Source organism: Monodelphis domestica, chromosome 4 (genome assembly GCF_027887165.1).
Source record: "Monodelphis domestica isolate mMonDom1 chromosome 4, mMonDom1.pri, whole genome shotgun sequence".
NCBI lineage: Eukaryota > Metazoa > Chordata > Mammalia > Didelphimorphia > Didelphidae > Monodelphis > Monodelphis domestica.
Window position 1 is genome coordinate 349,948,415 of NC_077230.1, and position 26,776 is coordinate 349,975,190.

General features: G+C 39.0%; 2 protein-coding genes across 12 annotated transcripts in view; one reads left to right on the top strand and one right to left on the bottom strand.

Annotated features, from left to right (window-relative positions):
* NUP98 (nucleoporin 98 and 96 precursor) overlaps window positions 1–11,508 on the bottom strand; it is a 101,517-nt gene extending 90,009 nt beyond the window's left edge. For 3 of the 4 annotated variants that reach the window (XM_056795056.1, XM_001370235.4, XM_007491076.3), the window contains exon 1: window positions 11,102–11,508. The gene's annotated coding sequence lies outside the window, so the exon portion shown is untranslated. Of the gene's footprint in view, window positions 1–10,601; window positions 10,628–11,101 lie in introns of those variants that run through there. The other variant, XM_056795054.1, reaches the window with a different exon arrangement.
* PGAP2 (post-GPI attachment to proteins 2) overlaps window positions 11,352–26,776 on the top strand; it is a 33,194-nt gene continuing 17,769 nt past the window's right edge. For 2 of the 8 annotated variants that reach the window (XM_007491078.3, XM_007491079.3), the window contains exons 1-2: window positions 16,406–16,926; window positions 21,845–22,019. In XM_007491078.3, the coding sequence (XP_007491140.3) occupies window positions 16,661–16,926; window positions 21,845–22,019 (441 nt within the window). In that variant the 5' untranslated portion in view covers window positions 16,406–16,660. Of the gene's footprint in view, window positions 11,370–11,697; window positions 11,831–13,464; window positions 13,484–16,405; window positions 16,927–21,844; window positions 22,024–26,776 lie in introns of those variants that run through there. The other 6 variants (XM_056795060.1, XM_056795057.1, XM_056795059.1 and 3 more) reach the window with 6 other exon arrangements.

The window sequence follows — 26,776 nt, forward strand, 5'->3', positions numbered from 1 at the left end:
ATCATCAGAGATCATAGAAGAAATTCCATTAGTTAAGGCTGGGGAGCATTTGTTATATCTTGATTTCAAGAATGGAAAAAGAGGGGACAAGGAAAATTATTTCACATAATCAGGATGAGATAGTCATACAAACATAGCAGGGGAGGAATGGGAATGGCCCAGTAGTGGTCAAATGAAAAGAGAAAAGAAGAAGCATTTATTAAGTGCCTGGAATTTTTTTCAGCCTAAATGCTTTATGAATATTATATTTTATCTTTAAAACCCTGAAAGGTAAGTGCTATTATTATCCCCATTTTACAGTTACAGAAATTGTGGCAGACAAAGGTGTACCCAAAACCACAATCTGAATCTGAGTCTTCCAGACTTCATGCCCAGAACTCTATATGCTACACCACTTAGCTGCCTCATAAAGAAAAATACATACATTTGGAGATAGACACTTAGCTGCCTCATAAAGAAAAATACATACATTTGGAGATAGAACTACATTTGACACATAAGTAGAAAAGAAAGAGGAGAGGGAAGATCAGAGAACAAAGAGAGCAGGTAAACTGAGGGAGGGATTATTCTTAAGCAAAATAAATTCTCTACTAGAGATAAACCAAAATATTTTATCTCCTTTTGAGGTGACAAAAAATAGAAACAGAAAAAGATGCTCATAAATATAAATTCAATTGTGCTATAACAAAAGATTAAAAGGATGGTTTCATATAAATCTGGGAAGAATTACAGATGAACTAATGTAGAGTGAAGTTAATGAAACCAGGAGAACAATTAATACAACAGTATGGCAAAGATGATCAATTTTGAAAGAATTGGGGGCTATAAGAATCCCTGATCATAATCCTCTAAGACTAATGATGAAAAATGCTATCTACCTCCTGAGAAGTGCAGGACTCAGAACAAAACAGATATATTTTTTGGATATGGCCAATGCGAAAATGTTTTGCAGGTTTGTAACAGGGATTTTATTTTCTTCTGTTCTCATTTGGAAGGGATTGAAATAAGAGGGACAGAAGATAATTTTTGCTGATTAAAAATATACATAATCTTTTAAAATTATCAACATATTCAATGGGATAGAGGATCAAGAGCAGAGGGTGGTCCTGCTACAGTGAAGGCCCAGATGAGATTAGCTAAATTTTGTAGTGGATCCAGTTAGCATAGTTTTATGACTTTCTCCAGCTCCATTTAGTAGCTCATGGTTAGAAATGAAGGAGGCTGAGTCAGGTAGGTGGCTCAGGGTATAGTCAGGCCTGGAGATGGGAGGTCTTAGGTTCAAATTTGATTTAGCTTCTTCCTAGCTGCATGACCATGGAAGAGTCACTTAACCCCAATTGCTAGCTCCTACCATTTCTCTACCTTGGAACCTATACTTAGTACTTGGGTCCAAGGCATAAGGCAAGAGTTAAAAAAATAAAAAAGGAAGAAAGAAATTAAAAAGTCAGCTTTATAACCCTGGGCAAGTCACCTAACCCCATTTGCCTAGTCCTTTCTCTTCTGTCTTGAGTTGTTATTAAGGCAGAAAGTTTTAAAAAAATGGAAACTATAGTGTCTCTGACAAAGGCCTCATTTTTCAAATATATAGAGAACTTAGTCAAGTTTATAAGAATATAAAGCAATACCCAATTGAAAAATGGTCAAAGTATATGAAGAACAGGCAGTTCTCAGAGGAAGAAATTAAATCTAGTCATATGAAAACATGTTCTAAATCATTATTCATTAGAGAAATGCAAATTAAAACAACTCTGAGATACCACCTTCCACCTACCAGGTTGGCTACTATGACCAAAAAGGAAAATGATAAATGTTGGAGGGGTGTGGGAAATTGGAACACTTAATACACTGTTGGTGGAAATGTTAACTGATAGCAACCATTCTGGAGAGTGTAAACCTTAAAATTTCTTAGACTTATAAATGTTGGAAATTTCACCATTGGGAAATTTCATACTTGAAAAATTTCCTACTGATAGTCTATTGGAATGTGAACCCCCCTTGGCATGGGAGGGTCCTTCTCCTCCCTACTTAAGATTACTTTAGGACAGAAACCTTTTGCTGAACAATGGAAAGGGCTTTGACCTATGCTTAAACATAGAACAGGAAGTTCTTTGAGTCATGATTGATTTTAGAATTGATACAATAGAGATACTTGGAATGACAGAACCAGGTCTTGGAACTTATAATCTCCACCCTACTCAGTCCTAACAGGATTTAAGAAGGGCTGCAGCATAGATCAAAATTTAATTATTTGAGAATATGACCTTCAACAGACTTTCTCTCTCTCTCTCTCTCTCTCTCTCTCTCTCTCTCTCTCTCTCTCTCTCTCTCTCTCTCTCTCTCTCTCTCTCTCTCTCTCTCTCTCTCTCTCTCTCTCTCTCTCTCTCTCTCTCTCTCTCTCTCTCTCTCTCTCTCTCTCTCTCTCTCTCTCTCTCTCTCTCTCTCTCTCACCTTTCTTCCTCCTGTTTGTAATTAAAAACTCCATAAAAGGTTGACTGCTGACTTGAGTTTCATTTAGGAATTACGTAGCTGAATTCCTTGGCGACCTTAAATTAATATATATCAGTCTTTTAAAGTGATTTCCTTGTCACAAGAGCAATATGGAATTATGCTCCAAGGGCCATAAAACTATGTATACCCTTTGACCTAGCAATACCACTACCCAGTCAAGAGTAACATAAAGATATCAAAGATAAGGAGAAAGTATATACCTGTTCCAAAATACTTTTAGCAGCTTTTTGTAGTGGCAAAGAATTGGAAAATGAGGGGGTTGTCCATCCCTTGGGGAATGGATGAACAAGTTGTAGTATATGGTTGTAATGGAATAATACCATTATGCCATAAGAAATGGTGAACAGGACAATTTTTTTAAAACCTGGACTTATATGAACGGATGCAAAGTGAAGTGAGCAAAACAAGAAGAACAATGCATAAATAAGAGAAATATTATACAATTATCAACTGTGAAGGACTAAACCATTATCAGCAAAGCAAGTTCCCAAAATATCCACAAGGGACATATGATGAAAATGCTATCCACAGCCAAAGGAAACATGCCATATTCTACTTTATTTCCTTCATGAGTTTTTTATACTATGTATCACAATATGAGCAATATGAAAATATGTATTGCATAAAAGTACTGATGTAACCTACATCAGATTATTTACCACCTTGGGGACTGGGGAGTAGGGGGTAGAAATATGAATCCTAAAATGTCAGAAAAGAAAATGAAACTGGAAAAAAATAATTTTTTTAATGGAGGCAAGATGATCAGAGGTAACCCACTCAGGATTAGGGTTTAGAAAAGCATAACTGGTGATAATCAACAAACATTAAGTAATTATTCTATGTCAAGCACTGTACTAAGCTCTAGAAAAGTAAAGACTAGCAAAATAGGCTCTGACATCAGGGTGATCCCAATCTGAAGGGGGAGACAAAAAACAAACAACTGTTTACACAAAGCTATATACTACAGCTGGCAATACTGGAAAGTGCTGGGAAATAGGAAGTCCTGTGTTCAGCCTGATATCCTAGGCAAGACCCAATCACAAATCTCCCCATTTCTTCAACTGTAAAATGATAATAATAGTATTTCCTTCCCAGGGTAGTTGGGAAGATCAAATGAACATTTAGTTCACAATGTCTGGCTCATAGTCAGCACTATAGAAAAATCCCCCCTTCCTACAAAGTAAATGAAAGGTAATCTCAGAAAGAAGGCATTAGCAGAAAGGAAGGAACCAGAAAAGGCATCCTGGAGAGATGGAATGGGCAAGTATCAGCAAAAAAGCCAATGTAGATAAGACTGTAGAGTACATGGAGAGGGAATAAAGTATAAGGCTTTAAATGTCAAATAGAGGAATTTATATTTAATTTTGAAGTCAAAAGGGAGACAATAGAATTTACTGAGTAGGGGGTTGAAATGGGCAGACTTACACTTTAAGAAAATTGCCTTGGTAGCTAAGTGGATGATGGATTAGAGTGAGAAGAGACAAGGCAGGCCAATAATCAGAACATTACTGTAACAGGAAATGATGAAAACTTTCATAATCAAGGTAGTGGCTATGTCAGCTTGAGAAGACTTATAAGAGAGAGTATAAAGCTAAGACTTGGCAAAAGAGTAGTTATATGAAATGAATTGAAAAGAGAAGTAAAAAATGACATGGGGGTTGGGAGCCTGTGTGACTGAGAGGACAGTGGTGCTGTGGACAGTAACAGAACATTTCAAAACAAGGAAAGGTTTGGAGGAAAAATAATGAGTTCTATTTTTGACATGTTCAATATGAAATTCTAACTGAAGGATGTCTAGTTCAAGGCAGTTGGTGATGGATAGGACTGAATAAATATATTGAGCTGGTAATCATCCACAGAGAAATAACTTAAGTGTATGGGAGCAAATAAGTCTACCAAGTAAATCATTCAAATTGATATGGACTCTATGGATAGATTTCAGGGAGATTTGTAAAGTAGAATAGGAAAAAAGTTACATTTTTATTTTAACATAACTTTATATTGACCTCTAACTGAAATTTCCACAATTAGAAATACAGGCAACAAATCGGGGTAGTCTTACCAAATTGGCACCAAATTGCCAAAGGGGTCCATGACATGGAAAAAAAGGTTAAAATGTCTTTGAATTTAAGAGAAAAAGAGGGCCTAGGATAGATTCTTGGGGAACAGACAACATTACTGGGTATTAGGGGGGAGGGGGGGATATGTAGCAAAGGAGACTGTGCAGTGACCACACAGGTAGGAGAAGAACAAGGAGACAGTAAAATCATCAGTTTCACTCTCTCTTACAGTCACAGAAGTCCAATGGCAAGATAAAAATCAGGTGGGTTTCTGTGACTGAGGTACAGTGAAGTGGGTGGGGGGAGGGGTTTGAATGAAATTGTGTTTCAGGAAGTTAGGGTATTTGAGGAAACAATATGTATGCCAAAGTCCCCTAGTGTGAGGGCTGAAGTTGGGATGGAAAGGGAAGAATGACTCAGGCACTGAATTAAACGGGCAAGAAGGGAAAATGTACTAGGAGTCAGTAATGGCCGACCAAATCTGAATTAAATGGTAAATTTGGAAAGCATGAATTTCAAAAGAGAAGTTGCTGAGTAATTACAGTAAAGGGTGAGTATCTGCTACTCATTAGTACCCATGTTATCTTAATTGCTCATATCTTGGGACTCCAGTTCTGCATTTGTATAAATTAAGACTTGCAGGATAGGATCCCTTCTAGCTCTAAAGTTCATATTTCAATCAACTCACAAAGATTTATTAAAACATTAAAAAATTGTGATTTGCAACAATGAAGTGTGATGTGATGATAGACTTGAAATATTTAAAACACACATACATACATACATACCAGATATACCAAAAGTCTTAGTGCAGTTTTAAACTAGTAAACAAACCTTCTTAAACTTTTGGGAAAACCTTGTATATAAATAAAAGCATGAAGTCTCTTTGAAAATTAAAAGATCTATTATGTACAATGCTCTGTAAACAAAGAAATACTTAGTAACCATATCAAGGGCAAAAAAACGCAGGGATTCATAGAAGCACCAAATTTCAAAGTTATAGTTCCTAACAGTCTTCTAGTACCAAGTCCACGATTAAACAAAGAATCTTTATTATAACACATCTACCAAGTAGTCATTCAAATTTCTTAAAGATTTCCAGAGTGAGTCTCTCACTTTTGGACAGATCTAATTGTTAGGAAGTTTTTCCCTGGCTTCAAGCCTAAATCTGTTTCTTTGCAAACTGCACAAATTGCTCCTAGTCCTGCCTTCTGAGGTCTATCCTAATAATTTAAGTCTAGCATAGTTTCCAAATGATAGCCTTTCCGTTACTTTTTAGACACAGTTGTCAAATTCACCCTAAGCCTTCTCTTCTCTAAACCTAAGTATTCCCACTTCCATCTACTGATCCATACGACAATGACTTTTGAGGCTCTGCATATGGCTGCTTTTCTTTGGAAATTCTACAATTTATCAGCAACCTTTAAAAAACATAGTGCCATCAAAAAGATTTTTTTAAATGGGAAAGGACCTGTTTGTACTGCAACTTTTGTGGTGGCAAAGAATTGGAAACCAAAGGGATGTGCCTCAGTTGGCAAATAGCTGAACAAATTAGGGTACATGATGGTGATGGAATATTATTGTGCTATAAGGAATGATGAAAAGGATGGTTTCAAAAACAACCATTAAGACCTAGGTGAACTGATGCAGAATGAAATAAGCAGAACCACAAAAACATTATACACAGTAACAGCAATGTTGTGGAACAATAAAATGCGATACTTTGCTACTAACAGCAATACAATGATCCAGAACAATTCTGGGACTTATGAAAAAGAATGCTATCCACCTCCAGAGAAAGAACTGTTAGCATAAGAATGAAGATGGAAGCGTATGATTTATCACTTGTTTATTTTAGTATTTGATTTAGGATTTTGGTTTCATAAGATTATTCACTTAAAAAAATCAATATCATGGAAACATGTTTTGATTAATACATGTATAACCTAGATTAAATTGTATGCCAGTTCCAAAAGTGGAGAGGGAAAAAGGGAGAAAGGCATTTTGGATTATATAATTTCAGAAAACTCATGTGGAAATTTGTTTTTAAAATAAAAATTAAAAAATATATAGTACCAAAGAACTGAATACAATATTCTAAACGGAACTGATCTGAATGAGTATACTGGGATTATAACCTTATTTTTGGAATACATGTAGCCCAAGATCAATTAGTTTTTGGTTTATTTTTTAACTTCCATATGACCCGTGATTCATATAGTTTATAGTACACTGAAACACCAGGTGCTTGGAATTTTTTCCCCCCAACAAACTTTTGTCCAACCATGCATTACCCATCTCAAACTTAAAGAAGTTGATTTCTTTGGGCAGTTAAGTAGCACAGTGCATAGAGTGCCATGCCTGGAGTTGGGGGGACCTGGATTCAATTCTAGCTTCTGATATTTCCTAGCTGTATGACCCTAGGCAAGTCACTTAATCCCATTTGCCTTTAAAAAAAATTAAAAGAAAAAGAAGTTGGTTTCTTTAAGCCAAATCTAAGACTTCACAGATATGGGGTCTTTATCAATTGGCTGCCAATATTTAGACCTGGAAATCCACTGATATCTCAAATTCACCAACTCCAAAACATAAGAACTCATTATCTTTCTCACCAAACCCAAAATTCTTAATTTCCCTATTTCTACCCTTCTTCTAGTCATCCAGGTTCTCAATTTCAAAGTCACCTTATTCTGGATCTCAAAGGAATCTTCCTTTTCTTTACCTAACCCTGGTAATTCAATTGCTCAATTAAGACTCTTTTCCTTTCAAAGAATGTTTTGAAGGTCCCTTTATCATCAGTTGCCTGGATTCTTACAATAACTTTCTAACAGAAGTGGTGCCTCTGGCTCAAGTTCCTCTACTCGAAATCCATCACACAGGAGCCAAAGTGATATTCCTATAACAAGGATCTTGATATGTCATTCCTCTGCTCAAGCAGCTCCTAGGTTCCCTCTAGTCTTCAAATAAAAACCCATCCTCTCATTGATATTCAAAGATCTTAACAAGCTGACAAGTTGTTATCACAGTTCCTTTGGCAAATTATACAATCCACCCAATCAGGTGTTCTTGTTCCTTGAATAGACAATTCTATCTATGTCTTGATTGCGGTTTCCCTGGCCTGGAAGGTACTCTTTCCTCACCTTGACATAATTCCTATCTGCCCTAAGTGTTTAGCACAAACACCATCATCTACAAAAGAACTTAACTGGTCATCCTAGTACCATCCCACCAAAAATGTTTTGTTTTTACTTTGCATGTATCTTATATACTTGTGTGTACATGCTCTTGCAGAGGCTGTTTCACTTTTGTGTTGGTATCCCCAGAGCCCAGTATTTTGCCAAACAAACTTAATATGTTTTCCAAGGGATAAAATTTTATTTTTTCAGATTCCACCCAATTTTCCTATATATTTTCTATTTGATCATTTCACCTTCGATTTCCACTTTTACATCTTTGACTTTCCTCAGTCTTCTAACCTCCTAAAGACTGTATATTTTAGTGTTTATATACAGTTTTCATTACAAACCATTAGTGCCATTTTCCCTTTCTTGTGGTAATTGCTAGTACATAAATATATAATTTCATTTATTAGAGAAAATGTTATCCCTCTCATCCCTTTATATTTAAACCTTAAATTTTAAAGAAAATAAAATGAAACTCCTTTGTATTCTATTCTAAACCCGTTTAGATGTCAAGAAAAGTGGCTCTTCATAAAACCCCACTTAACTACTCTAGGGCTGAATGTTCTAATAGTATGCCAGAGGCTTTATCACTTGGCATAATGGCATCCCACTAAGAGTTAACATTCACAGTTAATTTTATATGGTGTGTGTGTGCATACTCCACAATCATTTAAAAGTCAGTGGTATTAGCATTAACTATGCCATATACAAAGGTACAGTTAATTTGCATTCCACAGCACAGATAGAATGTCCACTCTTTAACTGACACTTAGCTTTTACCAGTTCTTTTCTACTCCCCAAATACTGTTTCCATTTCTGCTTTGTCATCTAAACATAAGCAAAGTGATTTGTTCAAGGCCAGAGTAAATAAACTTTAATTCAATTTTATAGACTCTTAAATGAAAAGTCCAAAAGGAATCTTTTTATCCAACTGTTTGGGTTCTATTAAATTAAATTTTTTAAAATTAAATCAAGAGGCACCACATAGTCCTCTTGTCAGTTTGTTGACTTAAAAAAAAAAAACCAACTAGTTATCTTAATCCAATAAACAACAAACTACCCACACTGCTACTCTATTGCTCCTTTCTCTCCTAAAGTTAGCTTCTTTCTGAAAAGAAACTTGAGCTTACAGGTAGTGAATTAACTCTACTACAGTATAACACTGCTGCAGAGAAAAAAACCAATTCCTTCCTTAGCCAATATTTGGTGTCCCATAGTGGATCAATTGCAAAATTACTCCAAATTTGTGTTCTAAATTTCACACTTATTTCCTGTTTTCTAATCCAAATTTGCATTTGATCACTAAGCAATTCTGCCTCAGAAAAAGAATGTTTCTATTTTGTCCAATTTGCCAAAAAGATTACATGTCAAATCTGAAATAATAGAATGTCAAAACAGGAAAAACCATAAAGTAAAACTTCCCTATTTTATTTGAGATTGAAAAGAAAATCTGAAGAAGGGAACCAAATTATCCAAAATCATAAAGAAGATGAAACAGTTCCTTAAAACACCTGCCTAGGGTTTTCTCCCTTACATCAAGCAAATTAAATTGAATTAAGCAAATTACCTATTTTGGAAGTTTTATTGGCACTCCCCTCCCATACATACATCTCATTGTTCTTCAACAAATGATCAGCTACTGGAAATGCACTTCTAGGACTTGGTTTTAAAACTAAAATGGATAAAACCAGGCCAGGAGAGAACACTTACTGCCCTACTAGACATATAGTACAGTACTTAGCACATAGTAAGCATTTAATGGATACATTCATTCATTTACTCATTCTAGATTGAAATGTCTCCCTGGAATCTTCTGAAGAAACATCTGAAGAATGTTTATCTCTGTCTTCTAAAATTGGCCCCATACTTCTCTAAGACCCAAAGCAAAACTTCAATAAAGGCAGATTGGGAGAATGCCATAAGAATCAATGTAGTGTAGCTGTACAGCGTCCTGGACTGGGATTATCTCAATTCTAGTCCTGACTCTATCAAGTGACTCACCCTGAGGGTCACTATTCTAAGGCCCTTAGTTTCCTAAATGGCAAAATGAGTTTGGACTTGATTTCTCTTCAGCTTTAACAATTTCTGAATCTGGGGGCAGATAGGTGGCTCAGTGGATAGAAAGCCAGACCTAGGGATAGGAAGTACTGGTCAAATCTGGTCTCAGACACATTCTAACTGTATGATCCTGGGGAAGAAACTTAACCCCAATTGCCTAGCCCTTGCCTTTCTTCTGTCTTAGAGCTGATACCAAGACAGAAGGTATGAATTTAAGAACAACAGCAGCAACAATCTATGAGTCTAATGCTTTTCTCTAAACTCTGAAATCTATTTGTGACAGGCCATCTTGCCTATACATTAAAGGTAGAAAACAGGAAACCAGGATAATGGGAACAGTACCTAAGCACTCTGGAGTCATTAACACCAGAAGGCCCAAACCATTCAATTGATGCAAAAAAAAAAAATCATAACTTCACTTTGAAATCAAAATGTTCATCATATTTTCTTTGCCTCGTGGTTTAAAAAAAAGTAGTGAGTTAACTGGCACAGCTTAGTACTTCTAAGCATTCTTAAATCCTAGTCCTTCTAGTGTATTGTTTTGCTTTAAATCCAGTGTTTCAGGGAAAGCAGATGCCTTCTCGTACATTTCTGACGTTAATCACCTTCCCACGTGTAGCAGAAACTCAAACTCACTTTTTTTCCTGGGAGGGAAATTAAAGAAGTATCTCCAGGTCCTTCCTATGTCTTAAACTCTTGAAATCTCCTTATAGGGCTAGGCATGAAAATAGACACAGCAGGTACCCAATAGATATTTGCAAAATAAAGGAAGGACAAAAATCCATAAACCTACTTTTTCCGCACTGCCTTCCAATCCAGAAGAACTTAGGTCTCTATCCCCAATGCCAACCTAAAATCTTTATCCAGGAAGCCCCTGATCCCAAAGACTATCCTCCACCCACCTACCCAAGAGATCCGTAGCAAAGAAGATCTCGGATCTCACCCCCGGCAAACCCAGTACGAGCGCTCGCGCGCGCACTCTCCCTCTGGCCCCCAGATTCCACATCTTAATACTCTGGAATTCTGAGCCTTGGGAAACCCTATGTTCAGGTCCCCAAACAAGGACATACACTCAAATCCCCAATCTCTCTCCGCTAGACTGCCCCAGCTGCTCCTCCATGCGGAGATGCTGGGTCGCGGGGTCAGAGGGTCGCGGGCCCCGCCCCCGTTTTATGGACCGAGGGGAGCGCGCGGCCTCATCTCTCAAGGAAGGGGCGGCCCTCAGCTCAGCCGCAGTCCCGGTCTCGGCTCGGAGCCGCGCATCTAGCCGGCCACCATCGTCGCTTCTCTTACCGAAGAGCTGCGTCCCCCGTACGAAGGGACCAAAATCGTCCTCTTGCCGCCGCTCCGAACGCGCGCGGCCGCCACGAAACCGCCGCCGCCCCCGCCGCCGCCGCCACCCGGGCCGCTCTGCGCGCGGGGTCCGGCTGCGTCACACGCCGGTTGTCGTCACAGGCGCGCCGCGAGCGCTTCGTTCTTGTCGCGCTCGCATTGGCCGTCGTGGCCGCCACTCGACGGTGGCCCCGATGTTCATTGGCCACGGTGTCGTTTGAAACTGAACGTAAAGAGACCTTTGAGGGCGGGGGTGGGGTAAGGGTGAGAAAAATAAGGGGAAAGGGAAATGGGGATGAAATTGGGGGAAGGGAATGGGCTGGGGAGGGGGAAAGAAGAGGGCGGAATAGCGAGGGAAGGATCGAGGAAGGAAGGGAGTAGTCCCGCCCTTCTCGGTCCACACGTTGCGATTGGCTGGGAATGCACCGTTACGTCACAGAAGGGAGCCTAGAACCTAAGAGGGGAGGGGGCGGGAAAATTATGTCGCCTCCTTCAGGCCCCGCCTCGGTGCATTCTTGGGTTGGGTTGGCGGAGAGATCCAGTGCAGTCGTGCCTTCGACCAATCAGAAGGAAGAACATTTCGGCTGGCATGGCAACTCGGCCTTTGCTACAAGGGCTCCTGGGAAAGCTCTTCCTACCTGCTAAATCCCGCACGTTTCGAGTCCCCACGACTTCTTTGGCTGTTACCATGTGCGTTGCCTAGGACCATCTCATAGACCCTCCTCACAAGGGCGTGGGGATGGGAAGATTTCGGGATGAGTCTTTGGAGGCTAGGCCCCTGATCCTTCCTTCGCTAATCCCCCAAACGACCACAAAGCCTTGCCTTCTTCCATACAGTATCCAGAATTAGTAGCTTCTTTTCCTGGCATATACCCATGGGCTCTAACTGAAACACCTCTCACCCTCATTTCGCTTAGGGTCTTGCAGGAATCGAGAAAGGGAACAGGGAGAAGCCTCACATCCCAAGGAATTCCACTTCCTTTCATTTCTTTTTTAAATTTTAAAACCCTTACCTTCTTAGTATCATTTATAGGGCAGAAGAGTGGCACAGGCTAGACAATGAAGGTTAGATAACTTGTCCAGGATCATACGGCTAAGAAGTATCTGAGGACACATTTGAACCCAAGTTTTCTCACCTCCAGCCCTGGTGTTCTATCCACTGGGCTACATAGCCCACAGCCTGCCCAACTCCCTTTCAAGGCATGCTCACATGTGCTCACACTCAAGAGTTGTCTTTAAAAGTCTTCCTAAATTCTTTCCCAATCAAACACTTCTGTCAATCTCAGAAGCCAGATGTAACCCACAACCTCCAATCGACAAACATTAAGTGCTTACTATGTGCCAAGCATAGACCTCTTGAATATTTGACAAAGTGGCAGGAAATGTATGAGGGTATATATGAGGCCCTTGGAAGTGAGAAGACTTTGAGGACCTAGTCTATACTCCCCAAGACAACCCTAAACCAGTAGGTATATATCTCACACACACACACATACACACATTCAAACATAGGGCAATGTTAATTTAATAATAGCTCACAGGTACCTAGTGCTTTAAGGTTTGCAAAGTCCTTTTGCAAAATATACATTATCTCATTTTGGCCTCACAAGAATTCTGTGAAATAGATCCTGTTAATTCCACTTTACAGATAGGGATACTAAGGTTCAGCCTAGTAATTACCTGAGGTGAGATTAGGACCCATGTCTTCATGATTTCCAGTCTAGCTTTGTTATCTGCTACCATCAAGAAAATTTATTAGCCATGGGGAAGACAAAATTGAGTCTAGTAGGGAGTTAAGACTCCAAACTGATAATTAATATATAACATTAATTCTCTGATAAGTGAATTAGAGAACTAGAAAGCAGAATGTCATGTAAAGTCTATCTGCTAGGGAATCAGAGAGGGTGATCAAGGAAGTTCTTGGAAGAAGTGGCATTAGAGTCAGGCCTTTGGGGATGAGGAACAAATAGAGAAAGAAGAGAAGGCAAGGCATGCCAAGCATAGAGAACCAAGGAGAGAGCATTGTGTGTGTTTGTAAAACAGTGATACAGGATGGCAGGAACATAGAGTACTTGGAAGAAATTAACATAAGATAAGACAAATAGGCAGTACAGTGGATCAAGTGCTGCAAGTCAGTAAGACTTCCAGAGTTCAAAACTGGCCATGGATACCTACTAAATTCATGATCCTAGGCAAGTCACTTAACCCAATTTGCATTATTTGTAAAAATGAGCTGGAGAAGGAAATGACAAACCACTCCATTACCTCTGCCAGGAAAACCCCAAATGGGGTCATGAAGAGTTGGAGATAACTGAAAACAACTGAACAACAAAGGCTAGAAAGGTATGGTGACATCAAGTTGTAGAGTATTTGAACTTGGGATGCAATATGTAGTCACAACATATTTGGGTACAGAGATGACAACCAGATTTCTGTATAAGAATTGTTATTCTGGAAATGGAATGAAATGAGGAGAGTGTAGAAGCTAATTCAGTAAATATGGAGAGTGGCAATGTGGGACTGTTCTGGAATAATGGCAAAAGACATAGAGAAAAGGGAATGAGTTTAAGAAATATGCAAGTAGAATCAACAGGACCTGATAATAATTAGATTTGAAGGGAGTCTAGACTTGTGTTTTCATTGAGACAGAGAACTTAGCTGGTTAAGAAACTGCCATTACCAATGTAGATCTGGCAATTGCTTTGCAATTTATAGTCTTGGAAAACTTCTTGAGACACTGAGAAGTAAAATAATTTGCCAGGGTCAGAGAGCTAGTTTGTGTCAGAGGCTAGGCTTGAATGTAGGTCTTCCTAACCCCAAAGTGGTCTCCTTATCAATTTCACCATGCTATCTATCTAATTGGGTTTCAGAAGTAAAAGGCAGGGAAGAGTCAAAGTTACCATAAAAATTTTGAAAATGGGAAATTAAATGAATGGGTGTTGCCACAGAAAAATCAAGAGGAATGAATGAAAACATTTGTTAAAGTTCCAAGCATTTTGGTAACCATTAAGGATACAAATACCAAAGCAAAGACAATCCTCAAGGAGCTTACATTCTAATAGAAGAGACTATATATATTGGAGAGGGGTAGCCAGACTGGTTTACTTTAATCCAGAAAATTAAGAGTATGATGGAGCCCTGGGAAAAAGACTGATATACTTTATCCAGAATAATGGCAGAGCAGATTTAATTATGGTTTTTCCTTACAGAACAGGAACAGGGAAGAGAGTTAAATAAATCATGTGTGGGGCTTTCCTGGAATCTTGTGGTCCAGGAGATTCAATCACTAATCAAGAGAGCAGATGTCAGGGCAGAAGTTTCATCTGGGCATGGTCTCATATACTGGGCTCCTATGTAGTCTGAGAGGAGGGAGTTGAATTGGAAGCTAACAAAGACTTTCCTAGAATAGGAGAGGTTTAGAAAAGAATGAGCCCAATTTAGGGCAGGTTGGATGTACAGTATAGATGAGGCATCTAGATAGACAGTCCAGAAGGTAGCTGGAGATATTGTTCTGGAGTTCAAAAGAAAAAATTAGAACCTGAGTTAGGTAGATTTGAGAGTCTTCTGCATGGAAATAAAAGTGGAAGCTCTAAGAGTGAACGAAATTGCTAAGGCAAATGCTGATAGTAACTAGCATTTACATAAGGGTTCAAGGTAAGGTTTGCTAAGAGCTCTTTACAAGGCCTTCCTTTAATTTTCATAACAAACATGGGATGCCATTATCCCCATTTTACCAATTAGAAAACTCAAGCAGACAAGTTAATGGACTTGCACAGTGTTGCCCATAGCTAGAAAATGTCTGAGGCCAAGTTTGAGTCTTTCTGGGTTTTGGACGAGCACTCTAATATTCTTAGCTTCAATAGTATAGAGAAGATGGCTAAGGACAGACTCTTAGGGAACATCTTCATTAGGAAAACCAACAAAATAAAGACTATTAGAAAAATAGGAGAACTAGGAGGTTAAAGCTGATAAAGGCAAGAGAGAAGAGAGTTTTCAGTAGGGACTGTACAGTTAATGATGCCAGAAGTAACAGAGATCAAGGAGGATAAAATCTGAAAAGAAAAAAAAAACCCTCTGAATTTGGCAATTAGAAGGCAATAAAGTATAGGATTTTAGACCACTTGCTTTCTCATCTTTCTCTCCTGGCTTTCCTGACTTCCTTTAAGACTCAATTCAAATCCCAATCTTCATTTGGAGATTATATTCCATTTACATTGTATATATCTTGTATATATATGTGTGTGTGTGTGTGTGTACATATATATATATATATATATATATATATATATATATATATATATATATATACACAAAGTTATTTACACATTGTTTCTCCTATTAGAATGTGAGCTTGTTGATGGCCGAACTATATTTTCTCCCCTTTTCTTTGTATCATCAGGGCTTATAAATACTTTGCTTCTTAATTTGATAGACTGATTGAAGGAAGTAGTGAGATAGGATAGGTTAGATGCCAGAAAGGAAAGGGATGACTGCCTCCTTTCCTTTCCCTTGGCAGATTATGGAAGAAGACAAAAGGAATGGTATTAGAGTAGATGGATAAGGCTTGAGATACTTTTGTTACTATTATTATGGAACTAGTAAGAGTTTTTCTTAAATCTTATCCCTTTTTGAGTCATCAAGAATTCTTCTAAATGGCCGCCTGGCCTGTATTAAGACAAAACCAGAGCACCTAGAAGGTGATGAAGTGAAAGGAAGCATTTCCTGGGCCCTAGGTTAGGGTGATTGAGAATAAATATTTGTTGGTTAGGAAAAGTGGTTTCCGGGAGAGAATATTCTACAGAGAGCTGACTGTCCAGATTACTTTAGTTGATCCTCTCAGTCTCTCTGGGCATTTCCAGAACTAAATTAAGGTGAGAGGCGCCCTCTTCTGGACTATACTGAACTCTGGCACCAGAAATGGCTAGAAGGGACTGGTGATTTGTAGCCCCCCTCCACCTGCGTGGCAAACAGAAATTTGTTTTGTCTATCTCTAGTATATACTTAGATATATATCCATGTTGTCTACGTCAATAGAAGGCAAGTTCCTAGAAGTCAGCGACTTTTTGGTTTTGAAAAAGGCTGACGATCCAGCCTTTAACAGTGCTTGGCACATAGCGGCTGCTTAATAAATATTATTTGTTGAACATCCTATTTCTCTACTGCTAGTGGTGTCCCCAACACCTCTTTCCCCAAAGGCTAATGGCTTCTGATCTCTTCTGGGGGATAAAGAGCCAAATGTCCTGATTTCTATTCCGAGACTAGGACTGGAATACCTGATCTCCGCAGTAGGGAACACGGACGGAGGTCCCTAATCATTTTCTGAGGGATCAGGGGCGATCGGTTTCAGGGGGAAGAACAAGGGCCAGATTATTGATTTCTGCCTACGGGGACTCGGTGTCTGCTCACGTCTTTCTAAGGCAGGGGAGAGAGAGCTTCTGTGGCAGTCCTTAGGGAGACCAATTTGGGTTGCACAGTGGGTTTAGGGTCACAGAGAGGTGGGTAGGAGAATAATAAGGGGAGATGGGGGTTTTAAAGAAGTGGGAAGTAAGGAAAGGAGTGCACAACCAGGTCTTGCCCCACCTTCGCCCACAAGAGCAACGGAGTGAGTGGAGAGGGATTTGGGGCAGAGAGCAGAAGGAAGGGGGCCTGCAGGGCAGGAGCCCCAGTCACCAATCCCTTCCTCAGCTCTGGCTCCGCCTCCCTATCCCGCCTCTCCGGTCCGGCTCCCGGGCCTGCGCGGGCGCGGCCCTGTCGCCTCCGGACCCCGGCCGTCCGGCCGTCCCGGGGTAAGTGGACATGGACTAGGGGAGGGCGGGGGGAGAAGGAAGTAAAGTGGGTCTCTAGCTTCCGCGTTTAGGAAGAAGGCGATACGCGGGCCCAGACTCGGCCCTTGGAGGGCGCGGCCACGCGTAGCACCCCCCTCCTTTCATGCCCCAACCCTGGCTTTGCCCGCGAGCGTCCCCCGCCTTCCCCTTTCCTCCCCTTTCCTCCCCTTCCCTCCCCGCCCCACACCTCGGCCCCTCCCCCGGGATCTGCGTGGCCCGAACCCTAAGCGGCCAAATTCCCTTTCACATCCCAGTCCACCCCATTGAGGGAGACGGGAGGGGAGGGAGATAGGCAACCTTCCTGCGCCACACTTGTAGCGCCCACTTATTCTTGAAACCACGCGTGTTCCCAAGCCCGTGGGAGCCTCCTACTTCCCGCCCCCTGCTGGGGGCTGTTTCTCAATTCTACCACCTCGAGCAATTTCATGCTCCACTTTACCGGAATCTGGATGACCTAGAGGAAGTCGGATGAACCTTTAACAACCCCAGCTGGGGAAATCCCTGGGGTGTATAGTCTAAGAGGTCCCTAAATTATAGCCCTTCCTTACCCCACACTCAATATAGCTATGTGACCTTGGGCAAGTGTCTTCCACTCTCTATGCCTTACCTTCCTCTTTTATAAGAATCCGGTCTGGGCCTCCCATACTGAGTAGCAGAAGAAATAAGGAATGGCTAATCTGCCAGGATCTCCTAGTCTCTTATATGTTAGGGCAAATTATTATGAAGATTTTGTGGTATAGGAGAAAGAGCCCTGATCTGAGTGTCAGGAGATTTACTAGCTGTGTGACCCTGGGCAAATCACTTCTCTTTGATCCTTAATCAACTCATTTATAAATTGGGAACAATAATCCTTCCATTATCGACCTTACAAGATTATTGAGGGAAAAAAGTACTATGGTTTGTAATAATGTAGTGTCCACTTTGTAAGAGGAAACTTTATAGAGTTCTCTAAAAGTCAGTGTCTTTTGATAGTAATAAGTTGCCTGTCATTGGGAGTATTCAAGAGGGGAGAGGGTATTAGCTGAGTATTGTAAGCATTTTCGAGGATGGTATGGGTTGGATGACTAGATAGCTTTTATGGGCCCTCCCAAAATTGATAATATGTGATTCTGTTAATAATCCTCTTGGACTTTTTCTGATTTCCCATTGGCCAGTGGGGAGATTTACTATGTGGCATCACCTAGGAAAACTAGGACCAATGAAAGAAAGTTAGAGATAATACATTTCAATTTGATATATGGGAAAACAGTTAAAATTATCCCACAGAGGAATAGGCTGCTTTGAGAGGAAATGGACTTTACATGTAAATAGAGCCTTCTAAGCAGAAGATGAATGAAGGGATTCTTTCATAGAGAAAGGAGTAAATGTCTTCTGAGGTCCCTTTCAGCTCTGAGACTTCAGATTAAGGTATATTTGTTGAGTGACCAGACCCTGTATCATGTGCTGAGGATAACAAAGACAAAAACCTTAAAACAGTTCTTACCCTAAAGGAACTTGCATTCTACAAGGAAGAAGGAACAGATATGCAGATAAGTATATACAAAATATATACAAAGTAACATAAAGAACTAACAACTGGGGAATCAAGAAAGGCTACCTATAGGATGATTCTTAAGATTTCTGAACCTCATGATCCTCAGGAAAGGATGCTGTGGGTCATTTTGCCAACCTTTCTTTTTATGATGAGGAGCTGGCAGAATAAAAAGTGTCCTGGATTTGGCAGTGAGAAGAGCTGAGTTCTAGTTTTGGCTCTGCTATCAATTGAGTCTCTGTGTAACAAATGTGGAATAGTGTATATGAAGTATGTGGGGATAGGGGTAAGGTTGAACAGGAAGGTTGGGGACAGACTTCAGAGTCTCAAATGATAAGGTGAGGGGTTTGGACTTTTTTTCTTTGGGCCCTGGGAAGCTACAGGTGCTTCCTTAGCAAAGAATGGATGTTATCATAGTTATTCTGTGGGAAAGTGACTCTGGCTTCTTGGATGGGAAGGATGGAGAAGTTATTGGAAGTGAGGAAGCCAATTAGGAGTCTGGCAGGAACTTAATTAGAAGAGACTAACTGAGTTCTGATTTCAGAGGGGACACATAGGAAGAAATATACAGGGCAGCATGATACAGCAGAAAAGGCATGGAATTTAGAGATAGAGCACAGAAGAGTCCAACCATTGTATTTTACCAATGAGGAAAGAGAGGCTGGAGGGGATTAAGTGACATGCCGCAGGGTCACATAAATGTAGTAAAGTTTTCAAGGTAGGATTTGAATTCACATCTTCTTGAATTCAAGTTCAGTGCTGTCTTTGGTGTCCTCGTGCTTAGTGTGTCTCTGACTCTGCTGCTACATGTCTGTGTTTTTCTGTTTTTCCACTCTTGTTTCTGTTTACTACCTATAAGTCTCTTTCCCTGTCCATTTTTCTCTCTATTTCTCTTTGTATCTCTGTCTTTTTCTTTTTAGAGAAGAGGGACTAGATGTAGGATTACTTATTTAGCCTGTGAGAGAAGGAGCCATGTATAACCTCCTTTTTTAGTGGCTCTCTGGCTGGCCTCAGACTTTCACTCAGAGAATTGCACTTATTTTATTCATCTAGCCTTATTCAGACCCAATCCTTCTTGGGTGCCTAATTTTGATGAGATTGTGGGGGGAATAGTAGGATGGATGTCTAGTTGTCCCATCCCCCCCCCCCAAGCCTCTAGTTGTTAGAGGGAAAACACAAACACATAAACCCTGCTGGAGAGTTCTACTTTGAGAGAGAGACAAACCAACTGCCCCCCCTCCAACCCCACCCTCTATGGGCTCTGGAACATGACAGATCCTGGGAAAACAATAACTATGAATGCCTCTCACCAGTTGGGGAGTAAACCTGATTTTGCAAAGTCTTTCAAATGGGTGCCACATGAACTAGGAGTTGCTTACTGCCTCTGTCCTGATGCCGAATGTGCTCTACTGTCTGCTGGAGCCCCAGAATCCTGATCTCCCTGGGGAGTGGCTCTCCCAGCACTCATATAGGTAAAACTGGCCTGGTGAGAGACCAAGCTGAGTAGGATGGGATGCCCTAGTCATCCTCTCTGCCCCACCCCAAACCAGTTCAGGAACAGGATAGAAGATCTATGCCTGGACTAGTCCATGTGGGCCTTAGGCTTAAAGTCAATGTGGAAGTCTATGGTCTCTCTCAAGAGAGGGAGGTCTCCTGGCTGGCTCCCAGAAGAGCCTGGTGGCCTTGGAGTAGAATCCTATGAGGTAGTTCCAGAGGAAATCAGTTCTGACTAGCTGAAGTCAGCAGATTTATCCTTTTGGTTTGTTCTATGGGCAGGCTGGTCTGAACTGGGTCAATTCAGGGGGTAAGCAGACTTAGGGGTGGTGGATTTTAGGAATGTATTAAGAATTGCCTCATGGAATCCAAATAAAGATCCAAGGGAGTTCATTAGAGGGAGAAGGGGGCTGATAGATCCTGCTATGGTCAAGGCTAACTTTCACCAGAAGATCTTGGTAAAACCCAGAATTTCAAGATAGCATCAAGCCTGTTTTCTCTCCAGCTCTCCTTTCCCACTGTCCAAAAGGATCAGGTCAAATGGCCTGTTCCCAGACCCCAATCTGACTAGTACCTTTCTTAGTTTTAGCTATCTCCCCTTTCTCCTGGAGCCTCCAAATACCCATCTCTTGCACCCTTGTGTGTGGTGTGAATTCCAGATCCCAGTCAGGATAGGGCAGATAGAGAGAGAGCCCAGCTTTGGAGCTGTATGTTTACAGCTATAATAATGCTTCCATAATGCTTCCCTATTAGTCTCATCCTTAACTTCCAATCTTGGACTTTGAAATTCCCATTTCTGTCCAATTCCTCCCCTAATACTTCCACTCAAAGTCCACTCCTTCTGGGAAACTCCTTTCTCTGAACACCTAACATAACTTTCTGTCTACCTTTCATTTAATAATTAGCATACACTGTCTCCTAAGGTGTAGCTACTCATGTCTTTAAGTCTTTTCTCACTAAGCAGCCTGGGATGAGGTACACCAGAGTGCAGACCCCTGTTTTAGCAGCCTAAAAGAAGTGTCCAGCACAGCAAAACCTGTTTCTGTCTCTGACCCTAAATCTCTAAATAGGATTCCATGAGAAAATTCTTAATGACAGTGAGAAACCAGAAAGTCAAACTGGGACCTGATCTGAGTTTGAAGCCCCAAGTTCCTTTACCTTTAACCTCTGACAACAGAGACCAGCAAGGAATAGACCTGCTTATGTCTTGGTATCAGGTGCTTTACAGATAGTAGGATTTATAGCTAGAAACTACCTTACAAATAATTTTTGTCCACAGGGAACCATGAACTTATTTAAATTTTTTTGATAACTATTTTATTATAGTTGTTTTCCTTATATTTGTATTCTATATATTTATATTCTACATATTTTTTCTTATGCAGTTAAAAACATGATTTTGAGGGGTCCTTAAGTTTCATCACACTGCCAAAGGGGAGTCTATGACTCAGAAAATGTTAAGAATCCCTGAGATTCCATCTAACTCACTCATTTTTCCAGATAGGGAAACTGATGCTCAAAAAGTAGATCTGATTGTACATGATCACATCGCAAGTCAGAGGCAGATTCAAGCACAAATCCTTTGACTTCTAGTCCAGAACATTTTCGACTGTTTTCTACAAACTCCAGCTTGTTATTGGGCCTCTTTTAATTTTTCAACATCAGCAGTTTCCTGATTGGTTGATCCTGGACAAATCTTCCACCTCTATAAGCCTCAATTTTCTGAAGTTTAGTTACATTGACCTGCAACCCTTACAGTTCTAAGATTCCATTTCGGTGTTTCTGTGTTGTTTCCCAAAGGAGAAAATCCCCAACCTAGGCCCCTAATGCCCCTATTTCTTTTCCTCCCTGCAGGTCCAACAGGATGTACCAAGTCCCACTGCCTCTAGAGCGGGATGGAATTCTGGTCCGGCTTCGCTTCACTGTTGTGGCTGTGGCTACTGTCTCCTGCCCCCTCTTGGCCTTTCTCTTCTGTGTCGTCTGGTCCCTGTTCTTCAACTTCACCGAGACCACATCCACCCACTGTGGGGTAGGCTGGTGATGGTGAGGTGGGACTGGGATTTGGGCTGGGACCTGGGATAGGTCATTAGCAGATGGGAGACAGAGGATGGGTCCTTTGGCCTCTGAGAAGGGAACTATAGAAAATCAGATCTCAGAAAAGGCCTCTATCTTTCATGAGAAATATGGAAAAAATAGAAAATTGGTTTTTTAAAAAGTCTAATTGATAATTTTTTAAAAATATCACCATCACTTCCCACTCTACCTTAATATAGCCCTCCCTTGTAACAAGTAACTCTGAGCAAGCCAGACGAATCATCACATTGGTCATGTCTAAAAATGCCTGCTTCATTAATCACCTCTAGGCCATTTACCTTTCTGCTGAATGGTGAAGGATAGGCTTCACCATTAGTCCTTTAAAGTCACAATTGGTGAGAGTTCTGAAGTTGTTTTGATTTGCATTTCTCTAATCAGAAGAGATTTAGAACACTTTTTCATGTGATTATTAATAGTTTTGATTTCTTCATCTGAAAACTGCCTATTCATATCCTTTGACCATTTGTCAATTGAAGAATAGTTTGATTTTAGTATATTTGACTTAGTTCCTTATATATTTGAGAAATTAGACCTTTGTCTGAGAATTTTGTTATAAAATTTTTTCCCAGTTCTTTGCTTCCCTTCTAATTTTGATTGAATTGGTTTTGTTTGTACAAAGCTTTTTTAATTTAATATAGTCAAAATTATTCATTTTATATCTTGTAATATTCTCTGACTCTTGTTTGGTTTTAAATTCTTTTCTTACCCAGAGAACTGACAGGTATATTATTCTGTGTTCTCCTAATTTATTCATTATTTCCCTCTTTATATTTAAATCATTTACCCATTTTGAATTTATCTTGGTATAGGGTGTGAGATGTTGATCTAAACCTAATCTCTCCCATACTGTTTTCCAATTTTCCCAGCAGTTTTTGTCAAATAGTAGGTTCTTATTCCAAAAACTGGGATCTTTGAGTTTATCAAACACTATATTGCTGAGGTCATTTACCCCTAGTCTATTCCATTGATCCACCCTTCTTTTGCTTAGCCAGTACCATATTGTTTTGATGCCACTGCTTTATAGTACAGTCTAAGATATAGTACTGCTAGGCCACCTTCCTTCACATTTTTTATTAGTTCTCTTGATATTCTTGATTTTTCATTTTGCTAGATTAGCTTTGTTATAATTTTTGCTTAATGCATACTAGCTTTTAAGACAGACTAACTCCTTTTGGCCTAATATACTTAGTACCTCCCATATTTAAGAAAAATATTTTATTCCACTAAATATTAAAAATATTCAGCAGTATGTTAAGTGACCAGTTTATTGATGACCAGAAATGGCACTATTACTTGAGTAAAGCAGATGATGTAACTTCTGTTTAATTCCCCTTAGTTGTCCTTATTACATTTTAAAACATGATTTAAATTACTTTACCTTCATAAGTATTAAAAAAAACTATTTTAAAATGTTTACATCTTTAGATCTTGTCTCTGACTTACCTAAATATTTTTCACAAAACATTTTTATGAATTGAAATTTACTTTTAAGTTGGTCACAAATCTCTTTTCATAGAAGCAGTTCTTAAGCACCAGATAAATTTAAGCTGCCAGTTGTTTCTGGATATCCACTGATATTTAAGAGATGTTTGCAATTTCATTTGTCTTTTTTACTAATACTTATAAACAGGTTGAATTTCCCTTTTTCTACTCCCTTCTTAAATAATAAACTTTTTACTCTTTGAGGAAAGAGTGATTAAAAGTTGGTCCACTTTGCATAATCTAGATCTTTTTCTCTGTAGATTCAATATTCCTCTCCTTTCTTTAAAATACCAGTTAAGTGCTTAATGGGTTTTTCTTCTTTTTTTTTTTAAGTTGTGATAATTTTCCAAATAATTTCCAAATCAAGAGAGTTGAATTTTTCAATTCTTAATTCTTTAAAAAAAAAAATCCTTACCTTCAATCTTAGAATCAGTACTGTGTATTGGTTCCAAGTCAGAAGAGTGGTAAGGGCTAAGTGATGGGGGTTAAGTGTCTTGCTCAGAGTCACACAGCTAGAAAGTGTCTGAGACCAGATTTGCACCCAGGATCTCCTGTCTCTAGGTTTGGCTTTCAATCCCCTGAACCATCTAAACTTCCACCAACAATATTTCTTAAACAATGGTTTCTTTAATAAGACATTTTTAAATATTAATTTTTGATATTTTAAGTGTGTTTATGTTCATGTTCAATATAGAGAAATCTTGATCAAATTATTTAAAGACAAATATTTATTTTTGCACTTTCTAAAAATATTGCCCTGATGTCAAATATTGGGTGACATCATGAAAATTAAACTCAGTAGCAATAATCTATAACTAATATTCCCCAGAATTAGTTTTATCTTAAGAGCTATCTTTATTCTCCAGATGTTTCTTCTTTGTGCAATACTTATTCCACAAATATACCCACTTCTTCTTTTTACAATACTTAGCACCTTGATCCTATTTCATACAATAGGAACATCTAGCCTGGGCACTAGGCTTAGATTTTTCCTTCTCCTTATCTTTTTCCTCATAGATACGCTGCACTGTTTCTTTTAACTCATTAATTCCCTTCTCATACCACCCTGGGCAATTTTTAAAAAACGTTTCTTAATTAAAAAAAAAGATTCCTAATTTCTAGTTGAGACAGGTTAATAAAAGCTAAATTAATAATTTGAGCATCACATAGATGATCTAGATTTAGATCTGCATAATACTTAATGTCTGCATAAATTTTTTGCAACTAGAAGGAAATTGAAAAACACTCCAGATTCTGGGATGGACAGGAAAAGTGACCATAATTTATAAAATTAGTTTCAGAGCCCAATTAAATATGTATTTATAATTTCTAATATCTAAAATAAATGTTTAAGCTATTTCAAAGTAAGAATTAAGTTTCACTCAGTCTCGAATTGCTTCTTGATTTAAACTGACTTCTCTCCTTTTCTGGTCAAGAAGAGAATTCAAATTGTGAACTCTTTGAAATCTTACTGACATTGACTTCCTTTTTTTCCCTAGTGGTTTGATATTTTTTAAACCAGAGTTAAAAAAACCTCCCTCCCTAAAGCAATAAAAGTAGTCTGTATATAATGATTTCTTCTCCTAAATTGTTTTTCATAATTTTGAGGCCCCATAAAGATACAACATTCCCAACACAATCAATTCACAGCCAGTTTTTATTTTAGACAGATTATATTGTCTGCTTATGCCTATGCTTATTTTTCAAGGCTACAGGAAGAGTTATATTATTCTATTCCAGTACAGAAATAAAAAGATACAGACACAGAGACACAGAAGCACCTCCTGACAAGAGTTTTCTTCCTTAGCTCATACTAAAAATGAAAACGAAGTTCTTGTTAGCAGAGGAAAAGTGCTAGACTCTTCCCCTTCTACACTTTCTGCTTAGGCAACTTCCTAAAAATGAAGTGACACAATTTGCAATGGTTGCGATTCTACTTTAAGTCTGATTGAGAGATCTCAGTAGTCAAATAATAAACACAATATAAGCAATTTGATAGTGCACTTATACTTTTTAGAGCTGTTTCCATCAGCTCTTACTAGAGAGCCTACAGACCCTCTATCTCCCAACTGACAGATTCTACCAGTTCTTCCTAAAGAGAAAGAACCTATAGATTCTACCAGTTTTTCTTGTATTGAAAGGAACAGTAGATTGCACTAGCTTTTCCTATAGAGAAAGTAACCTGGGAAAACAGGTATATTAATGCACCACCGGAGTATTTTAGCTGTTCTGGAAAACAATTTGGAACCATGCTGGAAAAGCTATTAAGCTGTGCATATCTTTTGATGCAATAATATTGCTAGTAAATTTTCATCCCAAAGAGATCAAAGAAAAGGAAAAATAGCCCATATGTTAAAAAATATTTGTAGCAGCTCTTTTTTGTATTGGTAAAGAATTATAAACTATTGAAGGGGTGCTCATCAATTGGGGAATGGCTAAACAAATTATGGTATATGGTATATGATAGATTCTACTTTAAAGGAATGATTTAATATTTCCCTTTTTTTGTCATGTTTTCCAATCTGATATGTCAGGTTTTGTTTTAATTTCCTCAGAATTGTTTTAATTTCCATTTCCCTAATTATTAGTAGTTTAGAATATTTTTTCAAATACCTGTTGACCACTTGGATTTTTTCCTCTGAAAACTGCATATTCATATATTTTGACCATTTATCAATAGGGAAATGACTTTTATTGTTACATGTTTGACTCAGTTCCATATGTATCTTAGAACTGAGACATTTATCAGAGGAATTTGCTACAAATATTTCCCCCCAGTTTTTGTTTTCTCTTGTCATTTTAGCCGAATTGGTTTTGCTTATGCATAAATCTTTTAATTTTATGTAATCAAAAATTTCCATTTTACCCCTTATGATCCCTTTTATCTCTCATTTGGTCATAAATTCTTTCCCTTTCCATAGATCTGACAGGTAATTTCTTCCATGCACCTCTAAGACAGAAGGTAAGAATTTTTTTTTTCAAGCTACAGAGAGCGGGAATAGAGTATTGCATTTGAGAAACCGAGAAGATCTAGTTTGAGTAGATCATAAAGTACAAGAATGGAGTAATATCCAGAGAGGCAGAAAATTGGATAAAGGTTAGGTTGAACAGAACTTTAAAGACTAAACAGAATTTAGGTGAGAGGTGGGCCTAAAATGGTAGTTGTGTGAATGGAGGGAAGGGTTAAGATATGAGAGATGGTAGGAAGGT